Consider the following 25,645-nt stretch of genomic DNA (forward strand, 5'->3'; position numbering starts at 1 on the left):
TCATATGACTGTTTGAACCTGAAATAAAGAGTGTGACACCAGACGCTGTGATTTTATATTCTGCTTTCACGACTCCGAATTCTCTCTGTGAAGCTGTCTGCAGGCAGGAGCCAAGGAGTATTTGTTAGGTCTTTTCATGGTTTGTCAGAGCTTATTCACAGCTGGTGTTAAATGTTCAAGGTTACATGGTTGGATATATGTTGCAGTGAGAAGGGTGGGCTAAGGTGAGTTTAGTGGCAGCCTCAAGTTGATTGCCTGAACTAGTTCCAGCCTTCATACAACATGATAAAGTACATTTTCTGGAAATTCAATTAAACCAGAAACCAGAAACCAATTTATAGATAAAACTAGAATTACTGCCTTGTCGTTGTATGCCTCCAAGAACCAGTCAACTTGCAGTTATAGTTTACATTCATGTCTGTTCATTGTCATATGTAGCCTTGACATGACAATGCTTCACATGTCGCTGTTACAAGAGGCTACATACTGTAAAACATGAATGCTTCTCACACATCTTCCTTCTTGCAGCACAAAAGATCTATACAATCAGTACAGTGATTGTGAACACAGCACATTAGTGTCAACATTTCATTATCTAACTATCTTCCCTTCTGTTGCTTAGTTATTATGTTGAATAATGGCCATAACGTGTTTATGTAGAACATTATGATGTCACAGTGAAGCTGACCTTAAATGTTTTGGATAAAAAATGTCGTCACTTCATCCTATTAGACATCCGTGTAAAATTTTGTCATAATTAATGTATGAGTTCTTGACGTATGGCCACAAAAGTGTTTTATGAGATCACACTGACCTTGACCTTTGACCCTTAACCACCATATTCAAGTCAGTTCATCCTTAAGTCTAAGTGGATGTCTGTGCCAAATTTGAGGAAACTCCCTCAGAGGGTTCTTGAGATATCGCAATCACAAGGATGAGATGGATGCAAGGTCACAGTAGCCTTGACCTTTGACCACATAAATGTAATCATTACTCGTAAAGCCTGAGTGGATGTTTGTGCCAAATTTGAAGCAACTCCCTCAAGGCATTGGTTGCAATTCAACTTCAGAATTGATTTTAAGATTCTTTTGATAACTTTTAAAGCTCAACATGGTTTAGCGCTGAGTTATATAGCTGAGCTCTAGCCTACACTCACTAGTTGTCCCTAGATCAAGGCTGGTAAATAAAGGTGACTGGGCTTTTGCCATCAAGGCCCCGAGGCTCTGAAATACTCTGCACATTACCTGTCTTTAAATAGTTGCTTAAAACATATTTTTATAGGAAAGCTTTCCCTTTTAGTGCCAGACTTGAACTTTTGTTTTTTATTTCCTTTGTATTATTTTGTTGTCTTATTTCTATTCACTTTGTGAAGCACTTTGTAACCTTGTTTAGATAAGTGCTATACAAATAAATATTATCATTATTAATAAGGCATTCTTGAGATATCACATTCAGACTGACAGACAACCCAAAAAAATAATGCTTCCGGCTACATCTGTCCAAGGCAGGGAGGCATAATTACTAGCTGGGGATGGCTGTTTATTTGCTAATGTAGTGAATTTAATTAAACTAAAACACTGTGAATTAACTCAAAGTACTTTATCACACTGATGCAAAAACAAAAAAGTAAATCCAGTATTTTTAAAAAGCAGTCACGTCACTGATTTGTAATGTTGCCCTAAATGGTGTAATACAATCGGGAATCTGGGAATAGCTCTAAATCTTTCCCCTTTGGAGTACAGCCATGTGACACAGAACATGTAATCAATAGTAGGTCCCGAGTGTGTAAATATGTGTACACATAGTCAAACTGGTGATCTGTAAAAACACTGTCACATATTGCTATTTAAATGTAGACAAATAGCTTCCTGTGGCTTTAAAGGTCAGTAGTAATAGCATGAAGTAAACAAGCACAATGCTCCTGCTTTATTATCAGCAGCAACACAAGCACACACTTACAGCATCTCCTGTAAAACAAGGGTTTTTAACTGATACACTTGTCACCATGGTGACAGGAAATCGATACAATGCCAAAAAAATGATCCCGCCTACAGGTGAAAACATTTTAATCTACATTATTCTGTAACAAACATTACCACACACACACTGGCTCTCATAGATCTTCTAATGTGCACAAAGCCTGCAGCCGAATTGTCAGTGAATGTATCACTCACATGGACCTGCTCCTTCAACAAAGCCATACAGTGTGACAGAGACTGCTGTGTCTGTTTATTTGAAACTGGGCAAATATTCGCAGGCACAAGCTCAGGGTACAAGCTTCCACTGGAATGAGTCTAAATAAAAGGTACACCTTAGCCAGTACAAGCCAGCATTTATGTGTGTGTGTCTTTTGCTGAGAATGACCCATTAATCTGACCAAGTATAGACTCTTCTTTTGATGTGCATTTAAACATACATTTAAACATACATACATAAATGTTCTAAATGAAAACATCAAAGTTAGAAAAGGCAAAATGAGAGCAAACATGAGGGGTTTTTTTGTGATTCTCGAAAGTTCCATGTATGCACCTCCATCACCCAAGACCACAAAAAATTCCTCTTTGCTCTTGCTTTTGTAATAACAGGTGGAAAACCAAGCTCAATTTCATGCTAAAAAGGTACCACTGTTGCAGTGTGTGCCAATTGCTCGGCATAAACACAACCTCAGCTGCAACTCTCCACCCACTTTGGTAAAAGCAGGTTTGTTTGGAGCCAGAAAATTGCCCAAGAGGCGCAAGTGCAAAATGGACATCTGACATGAATGTCATTGTGGATGCTGGTCCTGTAGCAGCACAAAATTAGAGTCCTACGTTAGCTTGAATGATGTGCGTGAGCCTGTTTGTGTTTATGTGTGTGTTGCATGCACCAATGTACGTATCTGTGTGCGTGAGAGAATGTGAACTGGTTGTAGTACCCTGTAATTATCTGGTGTACAGAGGTGATAATGATGAAAGCTGACCTAGCAGTGAATACTAAAATAGCAAGAGAAGAGGAAAAAAATTAGTTTTCTACAATGAGGATGGATAGCTAAGTGCTTGAACTAAAAACTGAGGACAGTGGGTCACCACCTTATGCACTGTGAATGCATTTATTTCTTGACATAAGCCCCCAAGTCATAAACACAAAACTCCCACGTGAATACACGAGCAGAGAGGTCAGAGCACAGAAAGCGAGAGTGTAATTTCCCGAGAGCAAGAAGTGCTAAAATTTCGCCTTTATTTGTCTGTGAGAGAAAAGAAACTTGTGACCTTCTGCTTATTGATCCGGCTCTCTGATCTTGAGAATGTCGTCTTGGTGCTCTGATATTAACCAGTCAATCACCATTCTGTTGTTTTTGTCTGGTTATCTTGGGGATGTTTGCCTTAGGAAATACAAAGATATATCAACAATGTGGAGGATGGTGAACAAACATGAACTTAGAACATTTCTTTAGAGAGTTATGTTTTCCTTCATGTGCTTATGCATTTGTTTCATGGTCTGTTTTGTCCCGTCTGTGGTCATCACCTGCAGCTCCTAACAGAGTGTTAACACCAGATTTTCATCAGTCACTCCTCACTGCACTGTGTAGTTTCTCACTCTTTCTCCCCTTTGCTTTCCCTCTCCCTGTCTTGTCGATAGGTTAAGAACCCTTCCCAATGACAGATGTGAGTGTGAGTGTACGGAGTACGGGTGTGTGTATGCGTGCATGTGTGTACAGTCTGGTCAGTGATGGATGTGTGTGTGGCAGGTAATTAAAAGTGTGATTAGTGGATAATTAAAAGAGGTCTTTGTCTTTAGAATATTTAACGACTTCAGACAGAGGACACGCTCACGCACACGCAATGCACACACGCGAGCTGGCAGGTGGGAGTGTGTTGGTTCAGACGTTAATGGGGGTATAATGATTCCTGAGATGATATAGGATATAGGCAGGGAGACACTGGTAAAGAGAGAAAGAAGATGAAGGGAGGTGGAGAAAAAGGGAATGCAGAGGATCAGACATAAAGACAAAAGACACTGAACCTTTCAAAGATACATATCCGTAGAATTAATCATCATCAGCATGAGCTGCACAGGCTGGACACACACACAGTCACACACACCTCTCTTTCTCTCTCTCTGTTTTCTGTCTGTCTCTGAGTGATCAGTTCAGACAGAAGCAGCTGCTCTCTGGCAGACAGAAATAGATTAGCAGAGAATCACTAAACCCAGATCCTGCAGGCTTACACACATGTGGGAACATACAAACACGTAAGAACTGAAGAGTAAAGGGACTTCACGTGTCAATAAAATTAGAGCTCAATTTACACCTGGTATTAAAAGGAGATCAAGGTCCATACTTATTAACAGCTATTTGTATGCATTCTTGTCTGCACCGTGATTAGATGTCATCTCTGAATTTTCAAATCACTAGAGTTGGTATGGAAGTAGTGTAGTGTCAGCAGTCTACAGCCATGCTAACAGCTCTGTGAGGCTGCACAGGGGTGTGCTCTGAGCTAAGTCCTAACTTTAGCATGCTAACATTCTACATACATGAAACGTTAGCAGGTATTCCCGTGTTCACCATCTTAGTGTGTTAGCACGCAAACATTTAATAATTAGCAGTAAACACAAGCCGGAGATGAGTTCATGGATGTATCGAGAGAAGTAGATGCAGTGTTGTAAATGGGGCCCCGTTGAGTCCTTATAAAAGTGGCTCAGTGGTGCATGAAGCCAAAGAAAAGCTTGATTTCAGCAGTATGAAATCATCTGAATCTCTGGCATCCCATAGAGGGGCCCATAGAGCAAGTGCCTAGAGACTTCCCCCGGCAGAGCAGCTAACGTCTAGTTTAGCCCTCCGCTAACTTGAGTGGAGATAAAAAGATTTAATCATGTGGCTCTTCTAAACTTTCAAAATGATATCGTAACAGATAAATCGTATCCAGATCGAGAAACAAGTCGTTTTGTGAGGGGGTTGTGAAGCTAAAAAAATGTATCCACTGATTTGAAGACATCTATTGTACAATGTCAGTCAATGGGAAAAAGTCAGTTGCCGCCCAATGGCATGGCATGACGGACCCGCACATTGTAATTCCATGTTTTGCCACTGTCTTGGCCTTTAAGCCCAGCACTGTTCCTCGGGGCTTGGCTAAAGTTAATGAGGATGTGATTCGTTTTGCAAGCATTTCATAAAAAATTCTGATGCGTTAAGTTATGGGATCACCAAAGATATCACAATACATTTTTAATTAAATGATTTCAATAGCAATCCATGCAATAGTTATTGCAATATCTCAGTCTTAAAAAAGTCACCCTGCTGGTGGTACAAGAGGTAAAGTCACAGGATCACCGCAATCAGTAGGATTCACCCTTTACCATGAATGTCTGTACAATATTTCATGGCAACCCATCAGTCTGGAGCAAAATGGTGCAACCAACCAACATTGCAGTTCCCAGAGCGACGCCACTACTATGGCTAGAAACAAACTTGATGGATACAGGGACATTTGACATGATATAGCACTGTCTGTATTTATTGCAGAACAGGTTGTCTCTAGCAGGAGGCTACAGAAATGACAGACAGATATTTTTTTTGCCACAGAAAAGGAGGTTTGGAGCTGCTGTGAATGCTACAGTACTACTGTACCCTGATCATGGCAGAGTGCCTCTGTGAAGCTGAGTGCACGGCAAACTTCAGAGTGAGTCATGATGGTTCTAGAGACCGAGTGGTACTTCTTCACAAATCTGAACACACTGTGTGAACTGCATACATCTACTGTAGATGACTCTGCCTGAGATCAAAATGCGAGCTATTGTAAACTCAGTCACACTCCTCTGATAATGTGTGCCGCGCGTGTTTACACCTTGCATTAGCATATGTTTTGGCTTATCCAGATATCCAGATACAGATGGCATTTTAATACCAGGGCCAGGGGTCTTAGTAAATGTAAACGATGGTCTAATAGCACTTGTTACAGTGCATAAAGTGCCTGTTTACTGCTGCAGCAACACAAACAACTACAACAATTAGTCGAGGTTCATTCAAATGTGTTAAAGGATAATATAATCATGGTATTTAATAGTAACATATTTTGCAACTGTGATGCAATCATCTGTGTCGCACTCCTGCAGTTTAGGGAGCTTTTTGTTCCTCCTCCTCCTCCTCTCCCTCCCGCTGCTTGTCTCCCTCCCTTGAGTGTGTGAAGCAGAGTAAGCCTCTGTCATTTGGGAGAGTCATTAAGTACAGCCTCAGAGTTAATGTCTTTTCTACTTTCAACTTTAAAAAAACTTTTCTTTTTTACCTCAGTTGTTTGAGAAATGTGGCTGGAAGAAGACAGCAAATTTGGAACACAGTTAAAAGCGAGGGACATGATTTAGGGACAGATGAGGCGAGTCTGAAATTCACCTGATGTATATCGAGGCTGTTATCTCTGCAAACAACGAAACATCTGAATGCAAGCTGGGGTCTGAAAAGAATGGTGCTATCAGCTCTAAAATAACCACCAAATTTTGCACCGTGATAGAAAAGAAAATGTAATTTATTAAAAACATAGTGTTTTTACCTTGTGGCACACATGTGGGATCTACTTATAGCCTACAGACTTGGAAACCACATCAACAGTTTTAAACAAAGCTACAACAAATTGCTTTTGGCAGAATAAGCGATGAATATTCATAGTCCGACAGCAGGCCCTAAAGTGCTGTCTTCATAATGCAATTCTATCCCACTCCACCTTGACAATGAATAATATTACCAGAAAATGCAATGCAATTAAACCAACCCCTTGTTCGCTGTCTCCCTTTGCCACATGTGTCGCTCCCCCACTCCCCATGCAGTACAGTGATAACATTAAAAATTAAACAAGTCATCTGATTTCTTTACTGCAAAATTCATGAATAATAGTGTGATGGTAGAATAAGTCGCCTCTGGCCAATTTTTTAGCAAAAACCAGTCTTTTGCAAGCAGATAAAATGTATGAGTAGAGACTGGACCTAAATTAGACATAAAGAGAAGTAGACATAAATTGTAAAGAGGCAGTGAACTTGTCCATAATCTGAGGTTAGAAAATCCTTTCTCCAATTATTTACACGGTTGATTACAAATGTAGAGAGATGATTAGAAATCTCTGCTTAATACATTATGCATGTATGCGCTGATTCGCTGTATGTAAACAGACAACAACACGCAAGACAAGTCAGGGTTTTAACAATTAAACCTCCACACACATCATACTGGTGAAACTTTTCTGCTGTCAGGTGAAAAGAAACTGCTTGTGACTTCAGCAGTATCAAAAGAGGCACATTGTCCACGCATTTCCCAAGCCTACAGTTAGCTCAGCAACAGGGGAATTAGCCGCTGACAAGACATTTGGACAGAAATGTGGGAAGAAAAGCAAAAAGATAAAGTAACAAATACACTGTGGGAAAGTGGGAACACAGCCCTGCATTAAAATAATTCAAGTAGCTGGTTCATGGTTGCTTCAGGTACCAGTGAGACGGCAGAATACAATCCAGGAGGTCCAGTTTTAGTTACAGATCCATAAGTGAGAGGGCTTACTGGATACCAAAATACAAGAAATATAATGTCCCACTACAGAGCAATCTACCAGAAATGTGCACTCACAGACAACCCTGTTGTTTTTTTATATTTTCTAGAGCTCTCTGCATCAGTGGTCCCATTGAAATGAATGAGGGGCTGTGTTTTCTTCCGCACAGTGTTTTCTGTCTGAAGATGAGCTAACTTAAAACTAATGGAACGCAGCATCTGTTCAGGCAGAGCACTGAAGTCGTGCTTGCATTAGCTGATTGGCATCAGCTGCTTCATGCATGCTTCACAATCACTGGCTCATTCATCAGCTGTTTGGCTACCACTTGATTAGTAACGGCAAGTCATAACCACACAAGTGTACGCTGCAGCCGCTGTAGCCTGACACCTCTCACTGGTAGCCTGCTGATACTTTAATGCCAACACCATTTTCCTGCATCTCCTTCACCATCCCAACCTCCTCCTTCTCCTAAGTTTTGGTTTTGGTATTCATAAGATTGGATGTTCATGTGTAAATTAATTAAAGGAGCACTGTGTAGGATTTAGTGGCATAAAGTGGCAAGGACTGCAACCAGCTGAAACTTCTCCAACTCCAACTGTGCCAAGTGTGAATTCCCAATTAGGATTCCTTCAGTGTTCATAGCTGAATTATTAGCAGAGGTCTCTTCCTCTCCAAAACAAATTGATCTGGTGATTAAAACCGGTAAAAACACTGAATAAAGCACTTTCACATTACAAATCAGTGTTTCTCAGATGCTGTTTGGCACGTCACAGACGGGCTGCTAGCCCTGCACTTAAAAATGTGTGCTAACCTTTTGTTCTCTGATAACTTGATATGTGCTAACCTTTTTTTCTGTGATAAGATCCCAATGTTCAGTAGATCTTTACAGAGAGCTGAATTATCCACAAAGGTCGTATCCTCCCCAAAACAAATGGCAACAGTAATTTCAACTGGTAAAAACACAGACTAAAGCAGTGTCACATTAACAATCAGGCTTTTTTGCAATGCTGTTCAGGTGGTCGCAGAGTGGCTGCTAACTACAGTGGCTAATGGGAATACACAAAAACAAGAATGGCCCTATCTTGAGCTAGTGTTTGGTTTGTCCCTACTGGGCTACTATAGAAACATGGCCACCGCAACATGGCAGACTCAGTGGACGAGGACCTGTTGCCTATATGGATTTAAGCGGCTCATTCTAAGGTAACGAAAACACGCAAATTCTTATTTTCAGGTGATTATACACAAAAGAAAACATACTATACTAAACATACTATATAACTTTAGACTTTGCTGCCAATTAGTTCAATTATTTCATAATTATTTTTAACAACACCTATCTTAATAACCCAGAGGAATTTACCAATGTAGAAACAACACCAAACCACAACAATTTTCACAGCTTTGCTACAATCTTAAAAATCTATTCATCATTTCCCTTTAAAGACCTGAGCTGAAGGTCGAGAGCGGAGGAATACTAGGATTACCATTCTCCCTTTGAACGGGGATCAGCAACCACTAATACCACCTGACAGGAAAGAAGGACAAAGTGAGAGCGAGGGCGAGAACAAGAAGCAAACAAGTGAGAGACAGAGCAACAACATTTCCGTTGAAATGAAGAGAGAGGTTAGATATGGAAGTGGAAATGGAAGAGTTTACTGTCGAGAATTTTCATTCTGTTATTTGCCGCCACATTAGGCGACCAAAGGAGCAATTCAATTATGGGAAGGGATGGAAAGAGAGAGAGGGAAAAGAAAGAGGAGAGCAATAGGTGAAGGGGAGGAGAGGTAAATTGGAAAATATCAAGTTCAGGCAGGCGTCACAAAAGAATTCCTGTTGCTTTATGTCCCGTCTTTTATTTTCATCTCAAAAATTAATCAAAGTAGAAACCTACTGTAAAATACTACACACTAATTTTCATATCACATCACAGTGGTGTATCTTTTAGTCAACATCATTTACTGCCATTAGTGACAAAGAGGCATTACCTTTAACAAAACTTCTTGGTCAGGTAGATTTTTTTGGCTTATGTACAGTAGCTATTTCCTGTTGCACTTTATTTTATAAGATCAACAAACTGTAACAACCACAATTACTCATGACAAGCCTTATTTGAGTTGTCAATTAGAGAACAGCAGCATGGGTCCCTGAAGGAACATAACATCAAATAACGGTTGTCTAGCTAATACATGGCATTAATACACAGGCTTAAAAGAAGGCAGAAATTACGCAGCAAATGAAGACATACATGGGCATTTTTTGGCACGCAAGACAGGATGATAAGTTTGGTCCATTAATCAAGTAGATTGCATTGCAAGAGCGAGGCTGTTTGGCTAGCTAATACAGGAAATTTTACAATAATTTAACGACTGCAAGACCATGACTGACGACAAACTCCACACTGTGAAAGCAAATTTTAAGCGCTTTGATGTGAAATAAGTTTTCCAACTGCTTTGAGTATCCCGAGAAAGTTTAATTTGAGTTGGATTCAACTTTCTCCACCCCTTGTATATGATGACCTTTTACAGACTAGTGTTGTAATGATGCTGGAATTTCTAATGTCGATACTGTATGAGAGAAGGGAAGAACCATGAACTGTATATAAAGATGGACAACGCGTCTCCAATTACTCCCACAGTACAAACATGAGGCCAAAATATTTGGATATAACCGCTGCCATCTTGCGCTGGTCACATTATTTCAAGTCACAGTAGGGATTTTCCTGGTATTGAGTTCCTGCCCATTAACCCATCCAATGACCAATTGCGGGCAGTGCCATTGTTGCACACACAGCTGTCAACCATGATGTCGACCCCCTTTTCTATAGCATCAAAAAACTAATTAAAACCAAACTTTTCAGAAAAAAGAGCACTTGAACAAACATCAGCATGATAATAATTAAACCACTCAATGGAAAAAATAATCTCAAGGAAAATTTGACGTTTTGACATGACAGTTGTTTTCAGGGTACAGTGGTATGTATTAAAAGATAAATATAACAATGCTAAAATTTGACAACAACAGCTTTTCTCGATTGGTAGCAGAGAACGGCAGAATGCCTGCAGCAATCAGTGACAATAATTAAAACTTCTTTACCTTATTGAAAACATTATTCTTGTGGTAGTGCACATCTTTAAAAACCACTGAGACTGTCACACATTCAGCAGACCATAACACTCAAGGAATAAAACAATCTCAAATCGTGCTGTGAAAGCCTACACACAACCAGAGCGAGTGAGATGAAGTGTTGAGAAGACAGCACTGTGAGTGTGTGAACGGAAGCAGGGCAATGGGGCCACTGCAGTGGTGTGTGTGTCAACTTATTGCTGGAGAGAAGAGAGAGCCAGAAAGTGCAGCTGGTACAGGTGTATCAATACTGTAGAAATTTAGTGTTGAAACATTATCTGTAACCGCTCATCCTTTTCAGGGTCAAGAGAGGACTGGAGCCTATCTCAGCTATCATTCGGTGAGAGGTGGGGTATACCCTATGACAGGGCTGACACATAGAGACAATTGAAGCTCTAGCAAAAGTTCAGTCAGTGAGACAATACTTTTCATGCTCAAGCTGTATGGTTTCTTTCTCACCCTGCCATTCACTCCTTGCACCTATGTTCCTTCACTATCTCTAGGTGTCATTGTCTGGGTAGGTCAGTTGAGTCATCAGCTAATTCACAATAGCACAGCGATACACCTTCTCTGTCAGCCTATCATCTTACTGCTCCTCATTTTGTATATGGTTCTTTCTCTGCAGTAGCGCTTCACCTCCACCTCCACCTCCCCAACACCACTTGGTCTTTACGGATTCATCAGCCTCTTACGCCTCAGCACTCATATTCTGTATTAAATATTATCTTTACTTCATTCTTCTGTCTCTCCTGATAACCATTCATGCCACATTCACACCTACTGGCGATTTAGCATCAACAATTAACCTAACCTGAATGCCTTTGGACTGTGGGAGGGAGCCATAGAGCCTGGAGAAAACCCAGGCTGACAGGAGAGGAACATGCAAACCTTACGCAGAAGGCGAGCAGCTGGCAGGTACGAACTCAGAATCCTCTTGCTGTGAGGCGACAGTGCTAATCACTGCACCACCATGCCACCCTGGTATTGAAACGGTTTAAAAATTTGGAATTGATATATATAGTAAATCAATATTTTTTATAACACTATTAATCAATGTAATCAGGGATATGAAAAAACAAGTTTCTGAATATTAGAATAAGCTCAAACCAGGATAAGACTAAAAACCGTCCTCAGAGTGTAAGTCAGTTTATGCAGTAAAAGTAAAATCCTTAACAAAGACTGACACACGGGATTGCAGAATACAATACATGAGTAAGCAGAGAAAACTTTGGCACATGTCGCCTCTTAGTGCAGCCATATGTCTTAAAATCCTACATGTCTGGGATGTTTTTGTTATCCCAAACGTAACTAAATCATATCATTGAGAAGAAAGTCACATATAGTATCTAAGCTTCTGGTGGCTCCAGAGATTAAGTTCCAGACACAATGGATTCCGATGAGCTTAAACTCTTTACTCCATATTCATTTCCTGTAACTTTTTTTTTTTTTTCATGTGTTCTTCTACCTCTGCCTCAGTCACTTTGATCCTCCCCTTTGGCTGCCGTGAGAAACTGAGTCATTATGAACCGCAGCGGGGCCATTGTGGATGGAACACCTTTCAAATGGCCGGTTGTATTTCAACATGTGGTGGGATCTAAGCCTACACATCCTTTGAGTCTCCCTCCAAATGATGCTCTTTTTCTCTTGAGCTTGCTGTCTGTCTTATACACACACACACACACACACACACACTCACACACATATGTGCACTTCCTCGCCAACACAAACACACAAAACATCTGCTCGCAAAGTTCAGACAGCGAGAAAGTTCCTTCTGTTCAGACCTCTGCTGCGTGTGTGCGTTTGTGTGTGTGTGTGTGTGAGATAGAAAGCGGCAAAATAATGAATCGTTCCCTCTGTTAAAGTGGTGTTTGACAAATTAAAATGAATGAATGTCGAGACACACGCCCACAGACCCACACACACACACACACACACACACACACATACACACACACACACACATGTCCACAGCATATGGCTACTTAGGCCAGGTCTATGAGGAGAGATATTTCCCATAAGGTCGAGTCCTGACACTGACCACCTGTGACATCTCCGGACCACTCCACACCCCAGCAACGAGAAACAGAAATATTCGGTGTCTGCCCGGCCATGCTTCTGCTCAGATCACTGCCTTTATCTGATCAATCTGGGCTTCCTGTGTCCCTGATGGAAGAAGAAAGGAGAGTTCTAATTCTCCTCCTCCTGGCTGTCCTCTTAAAGCTGCTGGCTATGAGAATCATTTCACGTCCATCTGCCACAGGCCTCAGAGCTAATTAAAAGCAGCAGCTCACTCTTCTCAATCCGGGCTGCAGGTCACAGCTAAAATATATATCAGCAGCGGCGGCGGCGGCAGCTGAGGTGGCAGCACTGTGCTGAAGTTGTTTTGACTGCTGCCGGACAGCAAAATTAAAGAAGAAAACATACTCGATATGTCTAAAGTCCAGAGCCTGTGTGAAAATGTGAGGATGAAGGGAAAGAAAAAACATTTTGCGGGGGCGAAAGAGAGGGGTGGCAAATCAGAGTGATGGCAGACCACCATGGAGATGGAGGGGGCAGGGAGTGTGGGCTCCATTAGATAAGAGCAGAGTGTGTGGGAAGTGACAGCTTGTAAGTTCTTTGCTGGCCAGTATTTTGAGGGCTGGGGAGTTTGGGAATGTTCATACATAGACAGGATTTGTATGTGTGTGTGTGTATGTGTGTTTGTGTTGAAGTGATGGGTAGGGGAACGCGCAGACACACAAAAGGAGTGAAGTTGTGTGTGTGTGGAATATGCAAAGTGGGGTTAGGGGAAGGCATGCGGACATAAATTGAGAGCGGTGGGAGAGGCAGGAAGAGAGACAGCGAGATGGGGCTGGGGACTCTGGGAGCGATGCATATCGGATCAATAAACTTCATAAACAACATCATCAGCTCGGTCACCACGAAGACAGCCAACCGCCAGGCACCATCTGGCCCTGTCTCACCGGACCGCAGGATCAGCCAGCGTAACCTCACACACAAACGCATACACACCGCTTCACACACAGCTTTACACACACTGTTGCACAGGCAGAACCGTGCAAATATTCACTGCACTCGCTTTGACACGCATGAGCGCACACAGAGACGTTTGAGCCAGGTAGACGCAACTGAGATTGGTCTGGGGAGACCAATCGTGTGTGTGTGTGTGTGTGTGTGTGTGTGTGTGTGTGTAGTGCACGTGTGTATACCACAGCAGTTAAGCAGTTTATTCAGGAGCAGAAGTTTATGGGTTCTGTAACAGTATATCCTGTAGCATGATAATGACCGTAAAAGAGACAGAGAGGGAGAGAGGGAGAGCTAACGGAGAGAACAAAGCCATATAAAGAATAATTTAGAGGCAGAAACGCAGGAGTGAGAGATGGAGCGGCGAGGTGAGATGGGGGGGATGGGGGAGAGGGAGACATGTCTTGTAGAGACAAGAGGGGAGCTGTGAAGAAAGGTGCAAATTAGTCTTTTCTATGAGGGTTCAAAGGAAGTGTTATGCATGAATCTTTATCACAGTGTGTATGTGGGTTGCAAGCAAATCAGAGTGTTTCATCTCACAATGCAGAGACAGAGGTTGTTATATTACTACTTAAAAACGATGTAGTGGGATTCAGTTCTTGTAGTCATAATACAGGTGTGTGTGTTCTCTGAAGAGCAGAAACAGACAGAACATTATATAATTATAAGGGATGAAATGTTTCTGGATACATTTTATCTATCTAACAATATCATTCAAATTACTTCTATGTCACAAAATATATTACCATAACCAGATGCTGCGAGTGGCAGAACCAGCTGTCATTTTTATCTTGTTGCCATGGATACAGGTACTGGTGCGAAAGCCTCGAATCTTAGACAAACTCTCTGCTTCAAAGTCGCACACCAATCAGGTTGGCTCGGCCCAAATAAATTGCCAACACCACCGTACCCCAGTGTGTACCCGGCTCCATGACGGGAATAAAGAAAGCATGTCTGATGAGTCGATGGGCAGAAACTGTTTCTCAGGTTCTTTTGGTCACTGTCAACTTTTTACTGCTTGTGACACGACACAGAATAATTAGATATTGAAATTAAGTAATATCAACTTGTTCAAAATGTTTATCAGTGGCTGACTTTCTACAGCATCCATTATTTTAGACTGCCATTTTTAAGTTTATTCCATTTTGTCATTTTACCATTATAATTATGTTTCAGACTTAAAATGTATAATATAATTTATATTCTATAGTTTGAATTTAGTACTTTATAGATCAATCTTTTGCTCAAGATCAGTTATCATTAATGAACTACTGATTAAGGTGTGAGTTCCTTGGCACCAAAGAGTCCAGTTAAAAGAACATTAAACACACACAAAAAATGTAATAACTGCACAACTTTCTTCGCTGAATCCTCTGACTGAATATACCCTTTCAACTGTACACTTGTACCACAGTTCATCTTTATGTTCATATGTATTTTCATTTATTTTCTGATGTAATATCCTGATTTAAGACCAGGTATTTGTGTTTGTGTTGTGTAATACTATTATTTCATTGTCTGATTTATATGCATTTACTAAGAATGTTTCCTCTTAAATTTGAAAAGCTCAAAGGAAAATACTAACTCATAGCCTTTTGTTTTCTAATGGGGGTTTTCCTTTTTGGTGGTTTGATAGATTTGTAAAACAGAGTTTACTTAATAGAGTTCAACTTGAATGAGTGGTAATTTGCTTGTTAAGCTGTCAGTCTATCACAGGGGCGAAGAAGAAGAAGAAAGAGTCAGACCAGGCAACCCCGGAGAAACAGTAGCATGGAGAAGAGCAGCCAGCAGTTAGTAGGACAAAGTGCTAAATAGTGAGCCAACAAGAACTGACTGTAAGCTCGGGAGCATGCAAGATGTGGGGCTTTTGTTCAGTGACTGTGAATGACTGTAAAAAACGTTTTAACAAGTGCCATGTCAGAAGAACTGTGTGGAGCATCTAGCTAGCTACTTTAGCAGATTTTAACTAGTGTGGATTTTAGATTACTAGCCGTTAGCTAGCTTAGCTGCTGAGTCTACATCAGCAGATCAAGAGAGGATAATGCTACATCAGGAGAGCACTGTGGGAGCACTGTGGGACTCAACCTTGGACATTGTGTTTGGTTTTTTTTACATCAGACTTTGGATTTTAAACTGCTTTTTTTTTTTTCTGTGAAGGACCTCTTGTTCAGGCAGTGGCCTCCAGATTTACCCTGGTCAGGATGGTGCAGTGTCCTAAGGAACGGATTCACTCCTCTGAGTTCCAGGGCACATACTACATAGACTTGAACAGACTGTAACAGTAACACATCTGTGGGCCCAGCTGTTTTATTGCTCAGTACATTTTATGCATAATAGTTTAACACACTGAAATTAGAAACCTATTTGGCTGTATGGTTACTTTATGGCGATTGTGAATACTGAGCATTTTGCTTCATATTGACAGTCCTTTTCACCAAAAAGTTTGTAACCGAATCACAAGCACTTAAGACATGTTATCTGTGATTAATGGTCCTTTCATCGTCATTTACAAGCATGCCAGAGTTATCTTTTCTGCTTCGCTGCTCTGGTAATTAATGCAGTATGACCCAGCTGTGAAAGGTTCAAATATATTTATTTTATCCTCTGTTTTTCTGTCTGTTTTAATTTTTGTCCTTTATATTCTTCATACATACAGACTTTCAGATATGTTGTTTTGTTACCTGTGTTGTATCATTTACCTGATGTTTTGTACATGTTCACAAGAAAGTTTCAGCCAATACCGATGACGTGCTGATATTAACGTGCATCCCTAGTTCACATGATCAGTAAAGTTCAGACTCTTATTTTCTGTTAATGTTGAGAAAGAGATATAATGAGTCCACATTTAAGACAAATAACCAACTTAAACTTTAATATTTGTATATTGGAATTTAAGGCATTTTTAGACCTCCAGGGCCTGCAGACATCTGGCCCACTGCATCAATACACACACACTTTAATGTTTTCTTTCAACAGTGTATTGTGGATAACCAACGTACAGCAGCTGAAGCTGTGAGTAAATGTATTAAGAAAACCTGAGCTAATGATTCACTGCTAAAGATTAAAGCAAGAACAGTGATTGTCAGAGTGAAATGTTCTCCCTGATGAATTCACTGGATGTTTGTCTGAGGTGTAGAGAAAACTATAAAATACTGACTTCTGAATCTCTCTACATTTCAGTTTCTCTCTCTCTCTCTCATCCACTCGAGGAGTGGAGAGGTTATCCTGGACACTCCATGGAGTTAATTGAGATGGGCGAATGATTTATATCAAATTATTGGAAGTGACATTCCTCCCTCTCTCTGCATAAAATTGGTATATGGTCTAAATAAAACATTAAGTGTAAGGCCTTTGCTGTGTGAAACAGCACCTCCTTTTTTATTCCCAGAATGTCACTAACATTGTATTTCATAAAAATGTGTTAATTTCTTATGACTTCAGTGGAGGCAGTCAGGTATTCAGCAGGAACTGTGTCTGCAGTAAACAGCCAAGGAAAACCATGAATTTAATGGGTTATCTTGATGATAAAATGCATGGATTGTGCGTTTTTGGGCAGGATGTTTATCTGTTTTTTTTCTCAACTTAATTAAGATAAAGGGCAAAGAGAAATGGCGCCAACGTAGTAACATTAACAACATATACTGGCTCCAACACAGCCCGTCGCGTCATCTGTGTTGTGATCATTTGAGCAAACCTCTAAGCTGATTGCACCTGCCAAGCTGTGACAGCCAATTGCTCACTGTCAAATCGAATTGTGTTTTAAATGCTCTGCTAACCTGCTGCTGCAACCATTACATCAGTGCTTACAGTGCAAACTGTGCAGCCACCCCGGCTTCAACTCAACGTTCATTATCTTCATTTAATGGATGGGGATCTTCCAGAACATGTCTCTACTGCCAAACTCTGCAGTTTTTTTCTACTTTCTGTTTGTTCTTAAACATTGATCCACAGGCCCTGCTAAGCCTTCAATTTCTGTTAGGCTTATATATACGTATATATATGGTACGGTCACTGTGAGGTGCGCACATATCCACTGGAGTTTCCTAATTATACTCAGGTGTGTGAGAATGTGGCAGTTGATTGAGCGCTCATGGGGAGACCCCAGTTTTCTGGAGTGCTGCTCCTGGAAAACCAGTCCATCTGTGTTGGTTTCTTTTCTTGCCTCTTCTACACGCTCCTGGTTCAGACTCGTAACGTGTTAAGATAACCTCTAGATGTGATTAGTCCATAACAATATAAGGACTAATCAAGTCAACAGCACCAAGAAGTCTGCCTTCAACACTGTCAAGTACGATGCCTCGCTTAAAGGACACTTCGAGCTCTAGTTTCCCGGCGCGGCGCAGGGTGGCGCAGGGTGACCAACCCCACGCAGAGCTAGTTTCGAGCAGCGCAACTCGAGGCACGCTCAGTTTGGTAGTTTGGCAGACCGAGGTGCGCTGAGATGGGTGTGGCGGCACAGCAGGGGGAGGTGTCGACAGATCCAGCTTGGCGCAGTGACAGTTTTGTGCCAAAAGGCTTCACCGAAGGTGTGCTAAAAGCTCGCCAGCTGAAACCAGGTCTACTGTTAGCGCAGGCGGAGCGCAGCCGGTGTAAGCCGAAGTTTGGCTGACCAGCGGACAGTGCACACACGTCACCAAAACCTCACAGGCAGGTTTCCAGAATATCAGGCACATTAACAATGCAATAAATACCCAAAAAACCCACTATGCAATGCAACTATCTGCAATCAGCACATAAATGTATCTCTATATCGACTGTCCCGTCACATCTGATGTCAGATCAAAGGGGATTGGCACCGTTTGTCACATTTGGCACATGTAATGGAAACCCAACCTGATTTGATTAACACAGCTGCAAACTAATGAGTTCACATCCCTCTCAGCCAGCCACAAACAGCCACAGCATCAGATAGGGAGTATATATTCAGCATCTGTCATCTTAGAAAAGTCAAAAGAAAAGAAACAGAGTGAGACTGCGAGAGAGAAAGAGAGAGCGCGGGCGCGCACGAGAGAAACGCAACATTGATTTACAATTGTGGTGACCTCCTCCCAGGCTACCTTTGCATCATCAGCCCGTGGAGGTCTGCTCACAGTTCTGTATATTCGGACACTGCGAGCTTGGACCTCCCAGACCAAAACATCAGTTTCCTCCTGGGAGAAGTTTGGCTGTCTGACACTGCTGCTTTCTTCTGCCATGGCGAATTGAGTAAACTCTCATTACGCCTTCGCGTGGCGCATTTAAGGGCGAGGAGAGGGGCTCATTTGATTGGTGTGATGTGTGTAAAACCCACTCCACGCCTTCTCTCCTCCCTCTTTCCGACTTGCGCAGGTAGGAGGGACGGAGGTGGGAAAGAGGAGTAACTGCGCCAGGCGCACGGTGTGCCAAACTTGCAAAATCCACCTGGCCACACCCAGTTGGCGAAGTGCAGGGGCGCTGCGCCCCCGCCTTGCCCGGTCTGCGAAACTAGAGCCCTTCATGTCTACGGTGCAGCCATCATCAAAGACAGACATACGTGTGTGTGTCATTGTTTTTTTTTCTCCACCATATTGAAATGATGACAGTGTCTTGCTCCCCTCTATGACCGCTGGCTTTTTAAACCACCTCCTGAGTGTTGCTATTAACAGCTTTGCCTTCCAACATGGTTGAACAACACGTCTCATGAAATAGTTCTTTCCAAGCAACAGAGTTGTGAGGCTGGACTTTCACTAGACATGATTTATTATTGACCTCTTGAGAATCCAACAAAAGTATTTGGATGAGATTAGCGGGGGGGAAGGCTGTCTGTGCTTGTCTTTATGCCCTGCTGTCAATCCTACTTTAATGTGGTTAAGTGGCCATTAAATAATTGACAGACAGGTGCTTATTTGTTGCATTAGGATTCCTCATTTCAGACTTCAGTCTATTTATTTATTCATTCATTTTTTGCTGCTACTTGCCAGTGGTAGTGGCAGTGGCACTCTTATTTGTGGTGTATTTGTGAGGGGTGCAGGGCACTGTAGCGGTGATGCTCTGAGAGTAAATGCTTTCAACACAGGCTGTGTCTTGTGCAGCAAAATAATTGCAGTCCACTGCCATTAAGCCACACTCAATGAAGCCCCATTAAGTTAACAGAACATTTTCCATGTTCATTCAAATTAAAAAGCAAGTCAAACTTGGTCTGAACCAACAACAAAAATGATACAAAAAAAGACCTGCTAATGTAACCTGACTCTACAAAGCTTTCTCAAAAGCACTTGTGAGGTGGTGACTGTCATTAAACGAATGAAAAAGTTGCTGTCTGGCCATTTCCATGTATAGCAAGGCCACTGACAATTTCATTCAATAACACGCAGGGGAGCAGTTAGTGTTCCTAATGGGGAGTTAGTTATATTGGAGTGTGAGAGCAGCCTAATAAAATCACTGAGGGTCTGTATCTCAACACCTACTTTCACTGATGAGTAGATTCAAACAGGTACATATTCTAAAATAATTTAAGATACTGCCTCAATTTATGGCACATTACTCTGAAAAACCTTTCACAACAAACCTACACGTCCCCACTCCGTCTGAATAATTACATTATTAATACACTGTATGGACATTTTTCAAAATAATGACACTGACAGGATAGCTGTAGTAGCTACTGAATAATATGCAAATTACAGGCATTTCAAAAGGAGCCAGACAACAGCATTAAACAAAAGACTGTGAAATACAGCTTACACAACACATCCAGGGACCCTCATATCTCTGCTGTGCAATTAATATAAAAGAACATCTCCCCTGCACCTAAAATTACTTAATAACCTTGTAGATTAGACAAGAGGAAATGATTTGATTCATTGAAAAATCCATTTTATCTTCTCTTGATAATGTCCTAAGTCTTTTGTACAGATGTCTAATGAAAAGGGTCAGTTATCTAAATGGCTTATTATTCATAACAATTGGTGTGCAAGGATTTAGAAAGAACTTCTGTGCCTCTACTGCATGCTAATTAATATACCACTGAGGGATAAGAACTGTAAAATTTAAATTTTATCTCAAGCGGTATTTTGTCACACACACATATACCAGTGTGTCCGCAGAGACAGAGACAGAGACAGAGACAGAGAATGAAAGAGACACCTACATTTGGTTGTTGGGGATTATCTTGTGCCCGTCTTTGTACCATGTGACTACAGGTCGGGGGAAAGAGGCGAGGGGAGGCTGGCTGATGATGGCTGCTCGGCCCTGGGTCACCGTCTTTCTCTGATCTTCAGCAGAAAAGTTCCCCATGACTGGAGGAGCAAACAGGTATGAAAAACATGAGCATCAGTACCGATGTATAGAATCAATTTCAGCCAGAAATTAAATGAATGCAATTAAAATCACTGGAAAAAAAGCAGCATTAAGGCCCGGTCACACCAGAAAGTGGCACATCAAAATTCATCTGTGTGGCTTAAGGAAATATGTGTTTGTAGAGGGGTGGGGACGTAGTGAATATAATCATAGGATAAGTTGGTAAACTACGATGGCTGGCGAGCTAACCTCTAACATGCGAGCCAGCCAGGAACATGTTGGCACCACGCAGCAAACCTCCGGGCTAAAAAGTAAAGCCAATGCAGAAGTGACAAAAACTGCAGTTCCTCTAATGGCCACTTGGCTGGCTTCAAAACAGAGTCAATCCCCCTAGACCCCCATGTTTAAATGCAGAAATAAACATGTTTACAGCCTGGTACAAAAAACTGTTTTGGGCTGGATTACAATAATCAATCATCCGATTCAAATCGATCTGCATTTGAATAACAAATATCGATTCACAAAATCTGAGATCGATCTTTTAATTCCGCTTTTCCCATAGATGTGTGAAGCTTTAACCCCGTTAATCTCACTGGTGGTAAATGGGCTGTGGCGCTAAATTATTAACGACAGCAGTCTTGAGAATGTCCAATGTTACTGACTCTTTTATCTGTAACTGTTAGCTTACTGTTTTACATGTTGGTGTAATTTATTACTGTACTGCTGCAGCCTCTCCTCCTGCTGTCTGTGCATCGGGGCTGACACATACAGATACAGAGTTGAGATGCCGCGGTGGAAACAGAGAAGTGAAGATAACTTGAGCCGACGACAGCGATACTTGTAACAGTAAGTGCAATAAAACCTCCACGAGGATAAAGTTTAAACGGACAGGAGGACTGACTGATGTCTCTGTTCCTTATTCTTTCTAAACTTCACTCAGTATTGTGATGCCAGGAATAAGTTTACTGACATTTTAGATTTGTTTTCTGTGAGATATTGACTTTGCTGCTCTAGAAACAAGATTTAGTTATAAAATATTCAGTTTTAATCCCATTCTCAATTTATTCTTTTTTTTTTCTTTTTTTTCCACAATGTGTTTATTGTCAATTTTTTTTCTTAGAACAACCCAACAGTAAAACATAACATAACAGTAATATTAACAATACAAGTTAGGACTACACATATTCACATTACCCAGACACACATACTCTCACACACACACACACACACACCCTCATCCCCTTGCACCTATCTAAAGTAAAATATAAATAAAATAAAATAAATATTTTCCATCATCATTTACAATTTTCTTTCAGGTAGAACCCACCTTTCCATCTTTAATTATATTCATATATGGTTCCCAAAGCTTAACAAAGTCTTTCCGTTTGCCCTTAGCAATGTAAGTTAGTCTTTCCAGACCAATACATTGCGATAGTTCCTTTATCCACAACCGTAGTGATGGTGCTTCCATGCTCTTCCAACACAGCGCAATAGCCCTCCTGGCCTGGAGAAGTCCAAAGTCCAATAGTTTAGTCTGCTTCAAGGTCCGTTTAAAGTTCTTCGGATATATTCCAAGTAAACAGAGCCCGGCATTTAAAGGGACTTTGGTGTTAAACAAGTCTGACAAACATTTTAAAACATCCTTCCAAAAATCCTGGATCTTTAGACATTCCCATTGACAGTGAAACAGAGTACCTTTCTCAGTCAAGCATTTAGAACACACATCAGGAATATTAGCAGACATATGATGAAGCCTGACAGGGGTTATATACATCCTCATAAGCCACTTATATTGGAGTAATTTAAACCTTGTATTTATTGTCTGTGTTTGTGCTTTTAAACAAGCATCATTCCAATCCGTCTCATCAATATCCTCCTTAATATCCAGCTTCCAAGCGTTTAGTTTATCGCGTGCTGATTCAGGACTATTTGCAACCAATATGTTGTAATATCTAGATACATGTCCTTTCCCTCCTAAATTTACAAGTGTAACTTCCTCAAGTTTTGATAAGGGTGGTATACACATTATCTGTTCGGGTTTTTTGACATATAACTTTTTAACTGCAAATATTTGAAGAAGTGTTTTTTTGGAATTTGATATCTCAAACACAGCTGATCAAAGGAAAGCAAAACTCCATCTTTGTAAAGATCCATCATTTTCTGAATGCCTTTCATATTCCATGACCTAAATCCTCCATCTTTCTTACCGGGTGTGAACTGTGCATTACCCCAGATAGGCGTGAATTGAGACAGTGTTGGCATGTCACCCACATGCTTATGTGCAGCATGCCATATTGAAATTGTATTTTTGAGAAAAGGATTTTTTGTGTGCTTTTTTAATGTCTTTATGTCAGAGGAATATAGATACAACTTTAATGGTAAATCCGGAACAGACTCCTGTTCAATGTTTACCCAGGCTGGGGGTGCCGCTGTGTAAAAATAATATGATGCTGCAGTCAGTTGGGAAGCCATATAGTACCATCTAAGATTTGGAAGTTGAAGCCCCCCTCTTTCATAAGGCAAATATAGTATCTTTAGGCGGAGTCTAGCTTTTCTATTATTCCAAATAAATTGACCAAATAGTTTATTAAGTTTATCATAGAACTTGTTTGATAATGGCAATGGAAGTGTTTGAAAATAGTATAAAAATTTAGGTAAAATTGACATTTTTATAAGATTTATTCGACCCATCATGGAGATAGGCAAATTAGACCATCGATTCAGTACTTCAGTTACACCATCCACTAGACGGTCATAGTTTGTTGGGATTATTTCACTGAGTTCAGGAGTGATTTTAACACCCAAGTACCTGAAACCTTCAGTAGTTGTCATAAATGGGGTATCTATTATGGGATTATGTCTTTCTTCCTTATTGAGAAACATTAACACTGATTTAGAATTATTAATTTTGTATCCGGATAACCCTCCAAAAGTTTCAATTAATCTCATTAGACTAGGAATACTATTTTTTAAATTTGTCAGGAAAAATATGATATCATCCGCATATAAAGAGATGCGATGATCCACCTCCCCAATTGTTATACCTGATAAACTCTTATGTACTCTTACAGCCATAGCTAAAGGTTCAATTGCTAATGTAAATAATAGTGGAGATAATGGACAACCCTGGCGAGTGGATCTCTGTAGACTAAAGGGTTTTGAGATGGTATTATTGGTTAGAATCTCAGCGGTTGGGTTTGTATATAGCAGTTGAAGCCATTTTAGAAACGTTTTCCCTAACCCAAATCTTGGAAGTACTTCAAAGAGGTAACCCCATTCTATCCTATCAAATGCCTGGCTTGCATCAACTGACAGCATTGCTGTGTCCTTTGCGTCATATTTCTCATATAGTATATTTAGGACTCTTCTTATATTGCGATAACCTTGTCTATTTTGTATGAAACCTTGTTGATCATCAATAATCAGCTGAGGGAGATATTTATCTAATCTTCTAGAGAGCATTTTACAAAGAATTTTTATGTCACATCCCATTAAACTAATTGGCCTGTAAGACGAGCATTCGGTTGGGGGCTTATTTGGTTTTAATATTAGGGTTATTATAGCTAACCTTAAAGAATCTGGGAGTATTCCTTTCATAAATGACTCTTCATACATGTCCAGAAGCGGCCTTAATAGCTGTCTTTTAAATGTTTTGTAAAACTCTATTGGTAACCCATCTGGTCCGGGTGCCTTACCGCTACTGATGTCCCCTATAGCTTCATCAAGTTCTTTTGTTGTTAATGGACCATCTAGTGTTATTTTCTCGTCCTCTGATAAAGTCGGAAATTGCAACTGGTCAAGAAATGTCTTCTGAGCTTCTCTATTTTCTGTACATTCAGATTTGTATAACAATTTATAAAAATTTCTAAAATTGTTATTTATCTCTACGAGGTCCATAGTTAAGTTGCCAGAGTTTGATTTTATACTATTTATGGTTCTTTCAGCTTGCATTTTCTTTATCCTCCATGCCAATAATTTACCTGCCTTTTCCCCTTGGTCGTAGTATGTTTGTTTAATCCACATTAGACTTTCAGCAACTTTATCAGTTGTTAACTTATCATAACTAGCTCTCATAACACATATGTTATGTAATTTTACAGGGTCATTATCATTATAAAATTCAGTTTCAGCTTTTTTGATTTGGTTTTCTAGTGAATGTAATTCTTGGTTGTAGCGCTTGGTCTTAGATCTCTTGTAGCTGATCATTTCTCCCCTAATGTAGGCTAATGCTGGCCGTAGTTTCATTTGTATTTGTTTCAAAATATTTATCAATGCAACTTTCCACAAATTTCACGAAGGATGGGTCCTGTAGCAGATAAACCTGTAGCCTCCATCTTGAGCAGCGCTCAAACTTACCTAAATTAATCTCCATAGACACTGATGCGTGATCACTAATTACTATACTATTGTACCAGCTATTCTTGACATTGGACATCAATTCCTTAGAGATTAGGAAATAATCAATGCGCGAGTGGGTTTTATATAAGCTTGAATAGCAAGAATATTCCCTCTTATTTGAGTTCTGTGATCTCCAAATTTCAACTAATCTTAGATCTTCCATATAGTTAGTTAGTGTTTTTCCTATTTGTGTATGAGTCATATCAATTTGTGTGGATCTATCTAACACTGGATCGAGGGCACAGTTGAAATCTCCCCCAAAAATATAAAGTCCCTCCAAGGCTGACACAGTAAGAAATAGCTTTTCAAAAAATGATGGATTGTCTTTGTTAGGA

At 40.5% G+C, this 25,645-nt stretch overlaps 1 protein-coding gene across 1 annotated transcript in view; it reads right to left on the reverse strand.

The window, feature by feature from the left end:
- Positions 1-25,645, reverse strand: part of LOC117255508 (protein sidekick-1-like) — a 282,626-nt gene that overhangs the window by 153,450 nt on the left and 103,531 nt on the right. The window contains exon 4 of the mRNA XM_033624487.2: positions 20,764-20,911. Within this exon, the coding sequence (XP_033480378.2) occupies positions 20,764-20,911 (148 nt within the window). The remainder of the gene's footprint in view (positions 1-20,763; positions 20,912-25,645) is intronic.

This window comes from Epinephelus lanceolatus, chromosome 3 (genome assembly GCF_041903045.1).
Source record: "Epinephelus lanceolatus isolate andai-2023 chromosome 3, ASM4190304v1, whole genome shotgun sequence".
Taxonomy (NCBI): Eukaryota; Metazoa; Chordata; class Actinopteri; order Perciformes; family Serranidae; genus Epinephelus; species Epinephelus lanceolatus.